General features: G+C 37.8%; 2 protein-coding genes across 2 annotated transcripts in view; one reads left to right on the top strand and one right to left on the bottom strand.

Annotated features, from left to right (window-relative positions):
* The window catches only part of LOC128310885 (uncharacterized), a 42,301-nt gene extending 23,798 nt beyond the window's left edge, over positions 1 to 18,503 (top strand). The window contains exons 5-7 of the mRNA XM_053047628.1: positions 11,349 to 11,526; positions 13,827 to 13,963; positions 17,001 to 18,503. Of these exons, the coding sequence (XP_052903588.1) occupies positions 11,349 to 11,526; positions 13,827 to 13,963; positions 17,001 to 17,128 (443 nt within the window). The 3' untranslated portion in view covers positions 17,129 to 18,503. The remainder of the gene's footprint in view (positions 1 to 11,348; positions 11,527 to 13,826; positions 13,964 to 17,000) is intronic.
* On the bottom strand, positions 1,555 to 2,304 carry LOC128310886 (uncharacterized). Its single transcript, XM_053047629.1, has one exon. The coding sequence runs from the start codon at positions 2,302 to 2,304 to the stop codon at positions 1,555 to 1,557; it is 750 nt and encodes a 249-aa protein (XP_052903589.1).
* Positions 18,504 to 19,410: the final 907 nt, after the last annotated feature.

Raw genomic sequence — 19,410 nt, 5'->3', positions numbered from 1 at the left:
ATCAATATCAAATAATCCAACAATGAGCATTACTTCAAGTGCTCTATAAAATGCCTATTGAATATAAGCAGCTAACTTGAAAATAGGCAATGATCAAAAATCCAAGCGGCAATTTACCACATAAGCAGTACTTGTTTGTTTTTTAATATTTGTCTGAAATAGAAAGCATATTTAAGATAAACAATCTGTTTGCAATATGCAACCCAGTTCGAGATATCGCCTAATCTTTGTTATGTTTGATGTTTATATGTTACGTATCTTATGTATCTTTAATCGCTACAGTACAGTACAGTTTACATAAAGTTTCATTACAGTTTAAAGAGCACATCCCAAATGTTTTGTTCAAATCAATGTTCTACTCTCTTACTTGCCACGCACACTGTGGTGGAGCGAGAAAACAAAAATAAATCACCTGAAAAATGCCACCAAAGCGTGGTGCTATCCGAATCAGCCGAAAACTTTATGATCATTCACACTTTTTTCCAACCCTTACCGTACTACTGCTTTCAAAGCTTTCACTTCCAAAGGCAGGAATCTTGAACAGGATCATTCGTTTCGGCAGCTGCATTAAAAAGAAGCACACTTTTCCGCCCCATTTTCCTTCACAATTCTCCAACATTTTTCCGTACGACACTTTCATCCAATAAGTGATCCACTTCGTTTTAACACATTTTCGAAAAGTTCGCTCCCGTCAAAAGACCAATGACAATCCGTTCAGCCGTTTTGCCTTCCAAAATTTTCCAAGAAGCCACTTGAGAGGGTAGATTAAGAAGCAGGTTATGAAATGTAGATTTGCGTTTGACCTTTTCGCCATGTCGGAGACGTTGCTCTCATCCAATGCTTACTTCAACCAACCAACCAACGATAAAAAAAAACTGGCTGCCATAGTCAACCTATACATTGAGCTGGCTATCAAGGTACACAAAGGTTGTCAACAACCGCATTCCTATTTATTCCTGAAATACACATTTAAGGTAATGTGTTATAAATCAAACATTAGGGCTAATGTAACCAAGCACTACGGCCGATATGTGGCTGGTCCTATCTGCTTTTGAACATGTAAACGAAAGGTAGTACAGCTCTGTACCTTCCATTTGAACCAGCCTGGTTTATTGTTGGTTTGTGATCAATCATTCGTGTTGGATAAAACACACCTTGCGCTATTCGGCATTTTGTTCAATATCTTTTGATCTTGCGATGCACAATTTCACAACATACAGTTAAAATTCGAAAAAAAATATTATTTGTTTACTTTCAATTTGCCCACACTGCAATATCCACAGCAAGTAATTTGCAAAACATCAAATATAATTTAATTAGTTGAAACAAGTTATCTTGGGTTTTATAAAATAAGTACAATTAAAATTTTTATTTTATGCACTCATTGCATGACAATTTTCTGCCTCTTTTTGGTAAGCAGCTGATATATGGTTGGAGAATTTGGTTTTTGTTCCTAAAACGCAGCTTGCACGGTTTATTCCAAACATTTCAAACAATCAAAGACTAAAGAGTATTTTACAAATACTGAGACCGTGAATTTTTGTAACACATCAATTACAAGAAAAATTTATGCCGGCAATTTCGCTGAGGTGAACAACGACTATGATCGTGAACATTTTCACGTTGCAATACCCCACCGAGGCGTCCGATATTATCACGATACTCCGTTCGATTTGTAACGCTGCGTTGCCAGTCTTTATCAGGCCAATGACTAGAAATTATATAACTTTTTGGAATATTCGATATACTATACACGCATCCATATCTAGCGGCACTGTTCGAGTCTTCTTCTTGGTGTTCAATAGGACAAAGTTGACAAGAACATGGAGTGTCTTTAGGGCCCGATACACTGTTGCATAAAGGGTTGTCGTTGCAGCCTCGCTGAAAATATTTCCAGTCTGGCCATCGATCGGATTGCACCAAAATGTTCCCGAGACATGGTGCACTCTCTGGTAATCGGTCATAATCCAGCTGGTAGCTTGATTTTGGTGATGAATTACCAGCGCGCTCCTTCCATGGCTGACAGTTTTCAATATCAGCATACAACTCGGGATGTGTTTTGGCCAGACTTTTAACGAAACGATTCGCATCACACCTGGTAAAGTCTTTCTTTTTTACTTCTGATTCGAAGTCAATACTCATTCTATTTTTATCGTCCGCTACAACCGCTACAGTGCATTGTAATGCTGGTGAGAAACAGCTGCCCGGAAGATTTGCATCTATCTTGTGCTTCAGCGCTAGTTCACGGTTTTCCAACCGATGTGTGTAATCCTGACTGTAGGTAGTTTCAAAAGCACGTTCCATTTTGATCTGCCACAGATGAGCTTAATTTTTTTATAAAGACCGTTGCAGCTGATTGAATGAATACTTACTACAGATTGATCAAATACGAATTAACTTCACTGAGCATCGATTGCTATGATGAAATACAATACTCATGGTTGTCTTTGACGAACCTATTTCAACGTTTTTATGAATTCTCCTGTCCATTTTCATTGCACATGTAGTCAAATTATTGATTCCAACTTAATTTTTAGTCTCTGATACACAACAACAATTCGGCCTATTTTAGTTATTCTTGTACAACAGTACCGGTAATGCTTCTTGACAATGCTTTCCTTTGCGCCATATCCCAGTGGTGAATCATCTCTACTCTACTAACACTCTCAGTCGACACATTTAACACTTACATATCCGAGAGCACTTCCGGTTGTAAAGTGATACTACTGCTAAAAGTTTGGAGAAAATAATGGACATCGGTAATATCAATTACTGCTTTTCCCACTATTCCCTCACGTTTCAAGTCGTAGGCAATCTGGCGTATTGCTCGATTCAATTTGTGACGCACTCAACCTTCACAAGGACATTGAAACCCTAAACACATTTCGAGTGGAGCTGAATCAGATGACTCTCAGTACGAAATAGGATACGTTTGCTTTGCTTGTGTCACAGTGAGTTGGTCGTGCTTTAAGATAATTTGATACACCAAAATAACATTAGCTCCCTTCTATTCCACATCATCGGTATTCCAACTACAGCAGCACAACGTATAGTGGCGTACAAAAACATCCATCATTGGTGGTCATTGATGAGACATTGTCATTGATGGTAATATTGAAAGCGTTGATATATATACAAATAGATTGTTGCGTTGATTCAACACCATCAACAAAGTTCATTTTTATTGACAGCAGTGGCTTGTATAACAGCATTGACTTTATCAACTGAATACAAATATACACTAATTCATCGTAACTCATCTAATAGCAAGCAGTAATATTTCTTTCAGAAACCACACAGATGTGCGAGTATTTAGATCTACGAAACGTGTTTATTTCCGAAAAATGGAACACAAATCCTGCACTGTGGCATTTAATTGAAAATTATCTCCTACAACAATCTCTTGTAATTAATTCCACAAATTTCTGTCTTCATTATCTGTCCGCTATCCACAACAAATTTTCCACAATTTTCCGCCTCAACCCAAAACGGGTCTTTAGGGCTTACAACCCTTTCTTCTTGAATCGCCTGAAACGGACCTCGGGGGTTTTTACTGTAGTTCACTACGTGAAACGTACCAGAGCCACAATCGTGTTCTAACCACTGATGCTGTATGAGCAATCGCTGAAGCTGTTCCAACCCGCTAAAAGTCATGCTCCTTTCCCAACAACAGGTAAATGGAAATTCAGACAAGATTTTACTACTACCGAGCACCGAGAATGTTTACGCTGAAAAAGATAGAGGGCGTTTCGTTGTCACTTGCAAACGGTATCAACCAGCTATTTCTCGAAATCACTACCGCCGGAATGTGCTTCACAGTGACAGCGCTGATTTGTACACACTCCCTTATCAAACAAAACCCGACAAACCCGGCTTCCACTTAAGACAATGCAAAGGTGATGATTTACGTTCAACAACTTCCGAAGAAAAAAACATTAAACTCCTTTGACCTGCAAAACTGTCACCCAGAAATGATTCACAGCCATTACCAGGTCGGGTTCGTTTTCAGCCCTTAATGAGGCAAATTAAGATAACTTCGAAACGCCGCGGTTGACTACCACGTTCCATCTGTCCGAGCAAGAAAAAAAGAGAGGGCTTGGTTCGAGTGGACTGGTAAACGATATCTCTTTGCTTCTATTTGGCCTGGTGACGAATGGTCACACCTGCACTGATAACGGTAGCAGAATATAGCCTATTCTGTTCTTTACGGTGGTTGTCCTTGGATAACACCTAACCGAAAAAGGAGGACAAGCGTCATTCCGACAACGTGCTTTTCGGAACGGACTTATAGATGAATAGTATAAGCAACAAACGGAAAGCATGGGTTCCGTTATCAAACCTAATTTGCAAGAACAAAAAAACTTGCATCCGGTTCGCTTCTGACTCTTTTTTTTTTGTTCCTTTGCTCTTTCGAACTTCCTACGTTAAAGTTAACATATTTTACCAAGCGTTTTGAACAATGTTCTCACACATTCATATGGCTTGTGTGTTTTTAAGACACCGTACAAACCAACTACACGGTTTTATTTTCAAATGCAAGCCATAAAACTATTACCTAGGCTATTTCAACCGTATCAAACAGTACATTTGCAAAACCGGAAATATTTTTCTTCGGCCAAAAGGAAGGAAAACTTTTTGATCATGCCCAAACATAAATTATAATAATTTCCTTCAAGTTGTTAGGATTGCTGCAATTTGCCTTAGTGGCATCGCCGTACCAAAGAGAGTTTTAGTAGAAAATCGTAGTGAGCGTTTGGTTAGGGGACCACTTATTTATGCCAAAAATTCACTATTCCGTTTCTCGAGCAGATGCTCTCATAATGTGTTCTTCATTTATTCCTTCAATTTTTTCCACTGCTTTCTCGGTACATTCCACAGAAAGTAAGACGAACGAACGGATTGGAAAAGCTTTTAAGCTGTCTCTGAAACTGGTAATAAATTTAAAGAACGTTGCGTTTGTGTTCAAGTTCATTAGCATCTACCGTAGCTTAATCGCATTAAAAAAACATCACCAAACCATGGAAGCATGATAATTTCTTCGCTTTGTCGTACCAATACGTACAAGGTTTGCGAGAGCAGTATTAATACACGCAAAGCAGATGAATGTTCTTTTCAAATTATTACGCCATGGGAAGCCCATGCTCTGGATTTGAATTGAAGTTATTACGCTATTTGCAAACATATAGCAACACGATATCTTGGTTTTGTTTATGCTTTCAATTAGCATTCCTAATGCAATCTCATTCCTGTAAAAATATATTCATAACATAAACGAAATGTTTAACTATTTTTTAACTTTGTACCAATCGCTTCTGAATATCAAGCAACCAAGGGTGTTGACAATTTCGTTGTTATTGTTCAATATTACTAAATCGCTTGATATTAGATTGAATTTAGTGAATTGATTAATTGTGAGCTTATACACTGGCATATAACAGATATTATCCATCGCAATCTATTGATTTGTTTTCCCAATCTCTACCTACCGTATGATAAACTTAATTTTAACAAAATACAGGAAATCTCACCTACTATAGAAAAGCCATAAAATATGCTTTTATGGATGCAATCGATTTTTATGGCCCTCTCAAATTTTTATGACCACCCATCGTTTTCAACCGTGATAGAACAAGGATCCATGTTCAAACTTCTAGCACGCTGTGCAAGTCGAGGATGTTTCAGTTGCCTATTATAGAGGCTTATTTTCAATCTGCGATAATTTTGTACATTCTCCAAGATCCATCAACACACCATTTCTTTTACAATTACTCACTATTGTTAATGTTATAGCATTCAAGCATTGGGAATTGAACGATTGTTACCGGTGAAAATGATTACAAGAAAATGAATTTTAAAATCGTTGATTTGTTTTTATATGCTTGATGTGTTTTTACACACGTTCTGTGACATTTCAGAGAGTTTGAACGGTAAACAGCAAAAAAAAAAAACAACTATTTGCAATCAAATTCCAAAGTTTTTCGGAATCGACCATTTAAATAATGTTTTCAACCCGAAAATGGCATACCGCGTTGCAGCTATAAAGATACGCAGGATTGATCATGGATACTGAGAGAAATTGGTCCTTGTCTTTTAGAAACGACATAAAACTAGTTCAAGCAGCAAGCTAATGATATCTGAAATAACCATTTCCTACAAAACATTTTTTTTACACACTTAAATGCCCTACGTTACAAACATTGCAAAGACATAACAAAACACGTTTGGAAAATAGGTCAACATACTTGCCAAATGCTCTTTTTAACTCAAACTTCCTATTTTGATCCTTAGTCATGAAGTATGTAAGCCCTTGTAATCACTAAGATTATTTCATCAAGCAAACGTAATTCTTTTATTTTACCCTCTGTAAACTGCGCCCTAGAAAATTCCATTTCTCCACTCCTTTTACTCTACCATCTCTGCCATCGCACGCTGGTTCAAATGCTTACGAATAATATATCGTCACCCACTGTTACGCTTCATTCAATTTTCCGACCATTTCCTGTCTACGGTTTGCCGAACCTTGTTTTCGCATACGATTTCCATCTCTATCTACACATGTAATATTTCAACGAATAACAAGAAAAACACATCCCCAGCCGGGGATCAACATGATCACGATTGACCCTACCGGTACACGGCATATAAACACTTTCTTCCTGCCTTTTGTAAACCCCACAAATCTTACTATATATCACCACGTCCCTCGTGTTTACTTCGACACTCAAGAAACTGTCCGCAGCTTCCGGGCACTCATTCGCTGCTCGTAAAGTCTCACTCGTCGCAAACCGAGAGCCTTAGGAAGAAGGCTCCATCCCATCATCTTAACTTTTAAATCTCATCTAAACCCTTCGGAAAACTCCTAGCTGCTCTTCTTTTGCCTCCGTGCACTACAAAAGACGATGCACGGCCAGTGATGAAAGAGTGGCAAACTATTTCTGCCAGATGGATACCTATCCCAGTAATAGCCAACCTCCTAAGCTTCTTTCATCCATTGATTGTCCTAGTTGCTGGCGTCTGGGGAACGTCAACGCCTTAGTTCCAAGGTTTTCTTAAGCGATGGGCAACGTACGCTGGAGGCTCTTTTGTCTTGTCGGAATAGCCGCACACAAAAAAACACACACACACACCGGAAGGTAGCTATAAGCTTCCATTTTGCAGTCAACTAACGACCCAGAAAATGGTTCATGAAAGAAAAGGCAAGTATATGGAAACCAGAAAAACAACAAATCAAGCTAAAGTAACGTCAATTCACTCGCTGTATACTTGCCTCGACCCACGTGCCCGCTTAAAGATATTTGTTCCGATTCGAGAGTTTATCCGTACCGTTGCATCTTAAGTTTAGCATTGCTTCCAGCACTACGATAAACAAACAAAACAAAAACCAACAACACATGAAACCCGATACAACATCGATCGAGTAGAACCTTCGATCGAGTCGTCTTCAAGCGAAACTTGATTTGTGGAATGCTTGTACAGTTGCTGAATCAAATTTATTGCAAACCATTTATTTTCATCTCTGGAGTCGTACATGAGGGCTATTCTGGTTTGATGCTTCGATGCTTCGTCCAACCGTCGCTTTATTTAGAAAGATCATTTTATTTTTCTTACCTTTTTTCGTTTTCAATCCCCAACAGATATTATACTTATTAGATTATGTTATATTTCCCACCATGCTGTTGACGAGTACTGACTACGTGTATCTCGAAAATGTAACCTCAAATGATAATTCGGCCTCATGCTTATAGATTCAGCGCAAATAGTCAGCCTTCCACAAGAAGAATATTCTTATCTATCGCACCAGTGAGGAGCCACGAGTGCCATTTGTTTATGTAAGATGATATCGGTCGATAAATTCGATTCGGCGTGAGTAGCAAATGGGATGGTTACGCTATTACAATGGGAAAAGTTTCATTCATTGATCACATTAATAATTACCACTCGCACAGCATTGATCGAAGAAAATAAAAACAAACAAACTCTATCTACGCTCCACGATTCCAGAATTCATAGAATGGATTCCTTCGTATTTCTTATTATGGTTCCCACACGTTTCGTTGTAATAACGAAACGTACACAGATATTCGAACCAACAGTGGTCCTTGCGTTAATCTTATTAGTCATGTGAAAAAATTTCAGCGTGCCTATCGAGAGCAAATTTAATTAAGCTGGATAATTCTGCTAGTGTAGCCCAAAATTAACACCAAACATGGAAAGTGTCATCAGAAATCTTGTAGATATTTTTTTTAGCGGTATTTAAAAAACACATATTTATTAATAATTTAGACGAATATTTCTCTTCTAATACTTTCATTCAAATCTCGTCAATGAAAAACGTCAATAACATCCTTAACACTAGTGATTACATTAACTATTGTTGCGACTTAATAATTAGCTCTAATGTATATATTTTTATTATTCGCTCACGATACATCACTAGCTGATTATGCAAGATCTTTAGTTCAACACATTTCCACACATTGTTTAAGATTTTGAATAGAAACCAAAACACCACCAAACCGAACTCTTGTAACCATAAGAACATACATTTTTTCCCATGTCGTTGATCGTAAACGTGACTATGATGAACGAGATACCGGTGCCCAACAAATTTTCTTTACGCGCAATCATGATTATAAAACTTTCTATTATTAACTCATTTTTATTCGCTCATCATCATCAACTCTTCCACAAGTTTCCTACAAAAAAGAGCTGTTAAATTTTCTATCGGTTTGCCTTATTTCTCGTGTACCATCCATAAATAACCAACCATCTAAGCACGTTCTCTTGCTGTCGTTCAAGCTAACTTGCTTCCTCTTGAAGAAGGCACTAAGCATCCGAGCCTGCTATTGTGTGAAGTGCATAAATTTACATACTAATCCCCCGCGGTGCACGAACTTCCGTGTGGCTTCGCAACGGGGTTTGTCAATCGGATGGCACTGCTCCTAACATTAACGGCACTCGATAGCACACATATGCCCGTCCAAAGAAACTTGCATCCGTTCTAAGTGCATTTGTCCCTAGAGCGAGCACAAAGTTAGGAGCACAGTTCTTTGTTAGTTTGCCACCTCATTGCACCAAGATTTTACGCACATGGTGCGAGCTTACACTTCATCATATTCCTCTATCCAACTGTGGTCCGTTCCTTCATGGCATTATTATGCTACGCTTCAACAACAATTACACCTGGCAGGCTTACATCCTGAAACCAATTAACGCTTTTTCTTTCAGAATAATTTCATATTGAAGGTGTAATTAAATACTTAACAACATTGCGCTGCAGAACACCTTCAATTTAGCATACTTCCTTGTTTAATTCTGCTCACTAGCATACTACCATGTACTCTTGAACATGTTTCAAATTTTTGCATATCCTGGAAAAATAATAAAACTGACTATACTATACTACTATACTATACTTTTTTGTGGTGAGTATGTTTTACAAAAACAGTATAAACTAGTTAAGATTTCGAGCCGGTCAAACAAGACAGTTGACAATGTGCGGCTCAAATACATGTTCGGTTTGAGTGTAAATAAATCTTAATCCATTGAACGATTCAAAAACAGATATGATGAGAACAAGACCAACCCTCATAAACCATCATTGAAAATGCGCGTTTTAGAAAATTCTTAATTCTCTACACTTTCAACCGACATAGAGTGACTTGCTCAACTAAATGGCCTAGGATTAATAAAGGCCGAGAATACAACTAAGAACAGATTTAATCGATGGAAGATTGGGCGTCTCCATCATGGATAACATAATACGGTAGCCCGTTCGGAATACTGCATAGGAACTTGGCACATCAATCATCATCAATCACCAACATCAATAAATCTTTGATCACTTGTTTTTATTAATGAAAATCGGCCAGTCTACATTGCTTAAATCTATTAGAATCTTAATCTAAAGTAAAGAAGGAATGATTCATATTAATTTGGAGACAATTCCTTCTAGCAACGGAGAAAAGGCACCTTATTTCGATTGTACCCGATCAATCGACCGCCACTTAGCACTATCAAAATAATAATATTTTAATTATGGACGTTTGGACATTGAGTAGGATATGTACTGTGTACATTGTTCGTGTTGCGCATGAGACTGCAGAAATACTAATGTATCCACTCTCTTTTCGGATTGTTCGATCGACGAAGACTGGTAACACAACTGTGCATTAATTGTGCAGTCCAACCTTGTGCTCAAGTAATGTATAATTTAATTATATTGTTATGGACAAATCTGTTCTCCGTAGATCTGCCACGGAAACTCACCACTGGCAGGAACGGTCAAATTTAAAAAAAACATCGATGAAATATGTGACCCAGTGATGTATTTGGTAGCGGTGCCGGTCACAACACTACAGGACCAATTCAAAATCCCGCTCAAATCAATCCTTCGTACGCAGGACTGACCATCCGGCTACGGGTGAAAAAAAATCAAAGCCAAAAATGCCAGACCTACACCTCCCGAGGTTTTTATGTCGATAAAGAAGAAGATGAAATTTGTGTTAAAGTATGTGTATTTCATATTGTATCAGCAGGACCATATGAGTAAAGCCAAACTATTTTTTTGACAACATAATTATTTGTGGCGCTGTTCGGTAGTGTATTGGCAGCGACGTTGGAATTCACACGACTGGACCGGTCAAAAGCCCATCCGCACCGTTTTCCCATAGTTATGGGTGACTTTCTGGCAACGTAGTAAAGTAAGTCAATACGGCCTAACCGTTCTTACGAAAAAAAATAACAACAATAACTATTTGTCATGCATACTACGTCTAGTTGTTGGACAGGATCATTGCATTAAAAAATAAGACTAGTGATCATACAACGCAGCATCCAGTGTCAATAGGATAAATTGTATACTTCCACCATCCTCTAGAATAAAAATCGTTTGCATAACGAAATATGAAGAGTCTACTAGTAGCAGCTGAACGACAGTAAACAGAGCAAACCATGAACAGTTTGTTTGTTTTATACCTACTAAGTCTTCAGCTTACGAACGCTAGGCTAGTAGGGATTGTAAACTGTTTATGGTGCCATTTCCATGTCGATTTTACCTTAAGCTTTCGCTGAGGTATCAGCACACAAACTGTGTTACCGTGGAGGATTCCTGAACCTGCGAATCGGAAGCTTTACCCTTCTGCCCTACATCAAACGAAGGTGCAATTTCGCCATTACCTGAGCACGCACAAATCTCAAGCGAGTCGTACCATCCAATCCCAAGCGAATACAACATCCCAAGCAACAACGGAAGAACCATATATTTATAACTTTCTTTCCCTTTTCTCACCTGTTCCCTTGTGCTGTCTCCTGCGTTGGACTATTCCTTCTGTTCTACCCCGACATAGCACCCGAAGTGGCCATCGTGGACGAAGAAGGTGCCCCACTATACGATAAGTACTATGAGGTTGGCTCGACGATAAAGCTGATGTGCAAAATCCGACACATCTCGATGTTACGGTCAGTCGTTTACTGGATACACAACGAAAACATTCTCAACCACGATACAACGAGAGGCGGCATCAGGTAAGCGTCATCATCATCTTCTTCTTCTTCCCTTGACTTCAATTCATTCCCACTTACCATGTTCCTTCAAATACCATTCGTCCAGAAGTCACGTCGATTGTTTACGATCAGTGGATCAGATTTCGGCCACAACTCGTACACCCGTGAAATGGTTCATTTATGGTTTGCTGCTTCACTCAATTGCAAGACTCTGTAAACAAGAACGGTACGAACGGCATTCTACTACAATCAGTAATTCTCTTACCGCGGGGTTTCTTCTGTTTCCATTTAATGGTTCAATTATGAGTCTCATCTGTGGAATGTTCACGTGAAGCTATTGTAATAGGGATACAGTTATCTGTAATACCTGTGCAGTATCTGTAAATTTACCAAAATTACCATGCTTTTCCATCATACCATAATGAGCTCCGACACTTAGGCAAATGAGATAACATTATAGTACAGTGTGGCTACCAAAACACGAACCACTTTCCTTAAAATAACTTTTCGTACAGTTTTATAAAGAATGGCTGTGTTATTTAAAATCATAACTTTTCTTTAATCACAATAGATATCATCAGAAAAGACTCTTAAAAATGACTTGGATAAAACGTTTTTGTTTATATGGCTTTTAATTTGGTAACATAATTCTATACAGTAGAACGTCGATTAACCGGGCAATATAGAGAAATGCTCAAGAGCCTCTAGGGCCAACCGGTTGACAGGTTAAAAATTCAAAACTATGCTACTAGCTATCCTTTTTTACTGATGCAGTCATTGATTGTGCTCGCCTTCAACATGCGATAGACGTATTTAGTTCATGATACCGACGAAATTCATTACTACTGTCCGTCGATAAATGTCAAGTAATGTCCTTCTAAAAAAGCAGTTCACTTATCCTATTGTAGTACAATATTGACAATTGTTTATTACAACGTTCTGAGTGTGTTCCTAGGGATCCTTCTTGACAAGTAACTTAGTTTTAGACCTCACATGACATATCTAATTAATCGTGGTAATCAGACGCTAAGCGTGTTATTTCGAATGACAAAAGAGTTTCGTGACCTCGGTTGTATAAAAACGCTTTTAGTTTGGCCGATCTTAGAGTACGTAAGCATTGTTTGGTGCCCCTCAGCACATATCTGGAGCCAGCGCATCGAAACAATTCCACGTAAGGCTACGCGATTTGATAGTAATATTTATAACAACAACAACAACTACAACAACTACAATAATAATAATAATAATAATAACTCACGAATAACCCACCCGCTGGTTAATCAGGTCCTTGATAATCGATGTCCTACTGTATAGCTAAGAGCAATTAATCAATCAATGATCGAGCAATAAATATTCTGAAAGTATTTAAATTATTTGTTCAAACGCCAGACTTAGTTCGTTGCGATCATAGTAATTTTAGAGAAAAATTAATTTTCTTAGCTCGTATTGCGTAGATACGTAATAGCCAAACGATGCAGCATCACAAATATTTCGTCTTATCCATCATCTATCAGTTACGGTTAATCAACCCGAATCCATTCAAAGGACAACGTGATCTGTTGCTGTCAGACAATGACCAGAAGTCTGAAACGAAGAACCATTTATTTTTGCTCTACGCGTACTATATTATCTGTCGTCTATCGGTATGATTGTTGGCCACTTAAGAAGAGTTCGAATCAGAAAATAACGCTATCCGCTAACGCAGAAAACCGTGAAAATGTCATCTATGAAACGACGATTTGATGTTTTTTTTCGGAAATATCCTGATAAACGAAAATAACTCAAAACCCAGTTGCTAGAAACCCGAAACCAGCTTAAAAGCTATCTGGCATTCCATCATCACATGCATCAACGATTTTAACCTTGCTTTCATTCGAGATTGCCTTTGATATCTGCTTTGAAGAAAAACCAAAAGGAGGGTCATTTTGGAACAGACAGTCAGCGGTTCTGCTTCAAATAGTTGTGCTACTAACATAAAATCACTTGTTAAGTCGTTATTTATTCATCAAACCCTTAATGAGCACTCAGCCCGTCTTTCTTGAAACCTCAAAAACAATTTATTCATAATGAAACAGAAAACGATTACCCTTACTTGCAGTCGGTGAAAATATTCATAATGTCTACGGCCACGCTTTGAGGCCCTTTGTTATTTTGGCTAGTTTAAATTTTTTTTTAATTAAACCGGTATCTACTAAATATCCATTTTTTTACATTATCAACTCCTTTATTCTTTATTACTTCCTTACATTAGGATCATAATTATCTTTCTAATCATGATATAAACTTAAACTAACATTTGTATTGTATTTTGAATTTTTCAGTGTAAAAACGAATTTAACAAGTATAGGAGCCAATTCTACACTCTTCGTAGCGAAGGTCAATCGGCAAGACTCCGGCAGCTATACGTGTTCGATAGGACCAAATCAACACTATTCCATCTCCGTGCATGTGCTCAACGGTAAGTATTCACTAGATGCCCCCGTCCGCTTCGAACCAACATCGCTGCAAACTTCCCATTCCCTACCGTGTATACTGGACCCTGGAGAACTAAAGTCAATTTACATTCGACACTCTCTCGGTGGGTGGCAATGCAAACCAGCCAGATCGATCGACCCAGCCTGGTTTCCGAAACCAATAAGCAACGTTGAACAGCAACAGTGTCAAGTCAGTTCGCATCGATCGGATTTTATTCGCCTTTTTCATCCTACCACATCCGATTTTTACTAGCGGAAAAGGGCAAATAAAGCTTAATTTACCGACCGATTTGGCATTCGACCGGATTTCATATCATTATCGATCTGCGTGATGTTGCCGTGAGACAGGCATTCGCAGCAAATGGCTATCGTTGATGTGGTCGTAAGAGAGGCTCACACTGTCCTATGCAGCTGTACGAATGTAGCAGATACACGCCAACAGGAAGATCGCCTAAATAGATTGATATATTACCTATTGGGTACTTCCATGGGAAGCTTTTAACATGCATCATTAATTTCGATCTAATGCTGAATAGATACATATACCCATGAATTGCAAGACGTGGCAATCGCGAATAGTAAGATAAGCTTTAAACTATTATGTGCTACCAACCTTTCAATGTGAACAACCTTTTCTCCTGTGTTCTGAAGTTTTCCATATGCTCCAATATTCATTCATTTGCAGCCATTTTGCAAACATTCACATATGTTTAAAATTGCGGTCATGCTTTTTGAAAGGTAAAGGAATTTTAACTTTCGCACAGTTTCGCTTCTTTTCGTTGGAACACCTGTCGCTATTTTTATGAATGTAAGGTATTACCGCACTTGCATTGGTTTCAACATTCATAACGGTGCTTGCTATATATCATACCCGCGAATAGCACCTTTATGTTGATTCCTATAATGGTGACCGCATCATCGTTACGGTATCAATACCTCCTTTTAGTGTTCTGTACATGATTGGCTTTGTTTCAGTTGGTTTAAGCTGTACTCGTTTTCTGTGTGATCGTTTACGACGCAGCACACAACATGGCTCTACTGTTATCGTTAACTCGGAGATGAGTTATGATTGCACATAATCCATTTGTTCGCTTTTATTGATTTGCTTTTTCTCTTTTTGCCTACTACACCACCTACCATCGATTTATGTACTTGTCTCACACTCTCCCAAAGCGGTGAGATGAAGTAAAAAATCAAACCGTCAATGACATTGACCATAAGTCACATGCACCTTCGTCTATTCGTCCTCAATATATCCTTTTTGAACCAACACCGGTAAATTTCGATGCCTTCGACAAATCCAAGCGAAGGCCAATCCGTGAATTGTGCGGTTAGTACAGCATTTCCATTTGAAATTTACTCACCCAGTTAACAAACCAACAACGGTTAGAAACCCATTGCCTCGACATCCACCATCCCTAGACCCCCTAGATCCTGCTGACTAATATTTGACAGCCCAAAACGGAATGGGCGAATTGACTTTATTGCTTCGCTAGCGGCTCCATTTTACATAAAACCATTGCCAACCTTTTCGCAGCAAACATTCGATCCACAACCCATCAAAGCCGATAAAAAGGGGTATAATCCCAAAAGCGGTTCACTTTTTACGCATTTACCACAAACGAAGAAGCATTCAACCATGCTGACGATCCTTATAATCCCTTTACTAAAAACTTATTTAATTTCCTCATCCCGAACTCAGTCACATTGTATCACAACCTTCGTCGGAAGTGCGACCACGTAAGTGTTTGGTTTGTCGAAGGGGAATAACGATTTCCTCTTACACTTGAACCATTCTGTTCGCGGTTGTTTGAAAACGCGAATAGCAACTACCATCATCAGCGCTAAATGGTATGGGAACTTATCGTGAACATTCGTGAGCGCTTTGTGCGGCAGATCATGTGCATACATATAAATCGATTACATTTCGCTCCATTACATTGGTGATTCCTCGGCAGAAAGCTAGCCGCTACTGTTTTCTTTAATAACTTTATTCTGTCATTTTGATTTTGTCCACTACAAACTACAAACCCTCTTTTTCTAAAACGGAAAATCCCACACGCATTGTATATAAGCCATATTGCATCATTTCTATTCTATTCGGCAGTAAATAATGTACATTGTGACATTGGGCCATTCTAATAAAGTGAAATAAAATAATATATTGGTTCAACCCCAACCAACATTGTATAATGCGCATAATATTGCGCATTACATGTATAAGGTAACACAAAACTTTTACTGTAGCAGGATGCAGGATAGTTCGATAAATCGTCTAAACCGCACCTTAAAATATATTAAAGTATTGATATCGGCTAATTTCACGGCAGTAATTTTCACCACACACTTTTACACTACCAAACGATTCCACAACTAAATATCTGATTGAATCTATCCAATTGATGAATATACCATGCTCACGAAACGTAACCTCACACCGCAACAAAGTGCTACACCCCAGGGAGCGGTGTCGAGCCACGCATAAGTGAAAATTTGCTTTATTTCTCAGAATGTTCTCATGCTTCCCAATTCTAAGCTAAACCGACTGGAAAACCGAAATAAGAAGCTCGCTAAAGATCAAAAGTATGGAATACTCGCACGAGACATGTTAAGCATTATAGTGAAAAAATATTGCTCTTCGGGGAGTTACATGCCACGTTGATTCCCCATCGTTAAGAGGAAACGTGGTGGTTCAGCTAATTGAATGATGTGGCAGCTTTATGAGCCTACGCCATTCCAATATGTAAGTGCTACCGAGTGTAAGGAGTATCACAACTATCATTGGTGTGATTAATTACGTAATTTTCGCAACAACAAAAAAAAACATTTTGTTCCAATCTCTGACCTACATAAGTAAGCCAATCTGTACGTTTACTCTTCATATTATTTTTTCTTTTGATTTGTGTATTAAACACACAAACTATTTTTACGGTTCGATGCGAATAACGCTGTAACGAAGGTGGCTGTCGCTTTTTTAAACGAAATTTAATTTTATCTTCTATATCCATTTCCTTCTTTCAGGCACCGCCAATCCGTTCGGAATCTATCAGCGATCGTGTGCCTTTCCAATTATTCTACAAGCTGTGGATCTATGGCTTGTTATCAGGAGTCTGTTTTTCCTGGTGCTCAAACTATCCGTTGGAAGATAATAGTCGGCTTTATCGTAGTAAAACAGGGTATCGAACCCCCTACCCATGATGGTCCCAATTCTTTAACCTGTCCATGTACATGTGTATGTGATGCACTCTTAGAACTTTCAAATATGCACCGAAGCAAAACATACTATTTAAACAACCAATGCATCCACCCGTAGGGCTAGGATAATTTACACGAAACTGTCGAGTGCATTAAAACAGATTATTTGAAATAGTTTGTAGAGCAATGGGTTGACTGTTCATGTGTTTTTGTTCATGGTTCCTGGTTTTTGTAAATGATTCTGTTTCTGTGTTAGAACATGTTAATATAATAATAATACAACTGAAAAGAACAAAAAAGCTGATGACGTTACCATAATTTTCATTACATATCATGGAGGCATGCGATCATAAGACTTGTTAATCCTTCATGGTAAAGCTGTAATCAGCTCTACACTGATGAAAAATGTTGCATCAGTTAAACAATTTGATGTACTTAAATACGACATTCTACACAATTTCTAGCGTTAGTAAAAAAATAGCAGATATATGACGAGAGATAGCAACTACGAAAATTGTTATAAAAATATCCTACCCATTGTAAATTTGCTTACCAAATTTGATACTTTTATACAAATTTATGTTGCATCTTCGGAAAGGTGATCCGCAGAATTCGAATTGCATAAAAAACAACATCGATAACTAAGAAATAATAGGAATATATTTTAAACCTAGATACCACATACTGAAACAGATACACATGCAAACAAACACGACATATACACATACATACTTACCCCCGTAAAAGAATAGCGTGCTTACCGAAACTCTATAAACGATATGTCATGCTGGAGAAGGATAACCAATGAAAACATATACTAGTCATATTTTTATGGGAAACAGGAAAGTAAAGTAATACCAAACAGCCAAACCAAACATTGCAATAACAAACAACACTACTTAAAGTAATAACCACTTTCCACCCTAGCCGACTGTAAACAGGAACAGACATATAAATGGGAGTTGGTAAGCAGGAGGGTAAGCATGCTGTGTATATAGTATGTTAAAATAGTTATACCAATGTTTTTTTTTATTGACAAAATTTAACATACATTCGTTTCACAATTGTACGTAAAGTGATTATTGCAGATTGCAGATGAGAATATATCGGTCATATAGTCCGTCGATGCATGCTAACTTTTTGACGATAATCGTCAAATATGAACTAACAACAAAATACATGTACATTAAATTCAAATTAACAACGATAGATAAACTAGGAAATTCAAACTGACATGAGATGTAAGCATGTGATTTGAAACATGAGAAATAACGTAATTTGTTTGCAAACGCAAGAGCGGCATATGATGGAAAAATGAACGTGAAAGGTGAAAGCAAGACGAATAAATATGCAAAAATATGTAAATGTTTTATAAGATTGTAGTTCCTTCCTCCACGGTCGTATCTTTTATGTTTGCACAGAGGACGAAAGTTCAAAGACGAAACGAAGACAAAAGTTTTCCTGGCTTAGCTTAAGGTACGAATAATTGTCTTATTATGGTAATACTTTTGTCAATTCATTACACTAGGTTACAATTTAGGTTCGTAGTTTTTCATTGAATCCTTTATCTCTTTTTTCTCTTCATCTTCTTGTCTATCTATCTGTCTACGATACTGTTTACCTGTTTCAGTTGCGCCTTCTAGCTCTAAAAGCTTATAGTTCATTAATATTCGTAGCTGCTCTCATTCCATTTGTACTAATTGAGTACAATTTTTCATTACTGTACAACTGTCAACGGATTAGCTTAATTAGGAATCTCGTTATATTCAGCAACTTGCTGGTTTTTTGTTCATTTCATACTGCTTCTATTTCATATTGTTTTATCTGTGCTGTGTGCATGAAAGGCGAATAATTATTTAACACTTTTAATGCTATTTTTCTGGATAAACAGCTAGATTGCACACAACGCACCGTAGTGCTGATGTATAAACAATCCGAAAAATTATCATGTCACCTATTCAGTCTTCTTTTCTAAAATTTTCATGTTGAGTGTTTTTCCGTACAGACTACAGTCTAAGGAATATTACCGGTGTAGTAATACATTTCAAAATTCCTCACACACAAATTCAATTAAACGATTTTGTGAAAAACGTGTTTGGCGTGTAATGTGTGAATAATGTTATCGAAACAAACTGGAACCCGAATAGTCCAGTCTGTGCAGTGCAACCTATTTTAACTTTCATGTTTTATGGTTCAATTCGAAAATTGTTTACTTTAATTTTGAATATTATTAAAC

This window comes from Anopheles moucheti, chromosome 2 (genome assembly GCF_943734755.1).
Source record: "Anopheles moucheti chromosome 2, idAnoMoucSN_F20_07, whole genome shotgun sequence".
Lineage (NCBI taxonomy): Eukaryota > Metazoa > Arthropoda > Insecta > Diptera > Culicidae > Anopheles > Anopheles moucheti.
The sequence above is the reverse complement of the archived record's forward strand: the minus strand, read 5'-3'. Positions and strand labels throughout refer to the sequence as shown.

Bases quoted from the DNA above. Each gene is read 5' to 3' on its own strand.
- LOC128310886 (XM_053047629.1), bottom strand. From the start codon at position 2,304: ATGGAACGTGCTTTTGAAACTACCTACAGTCAGGATTACACACATCGG.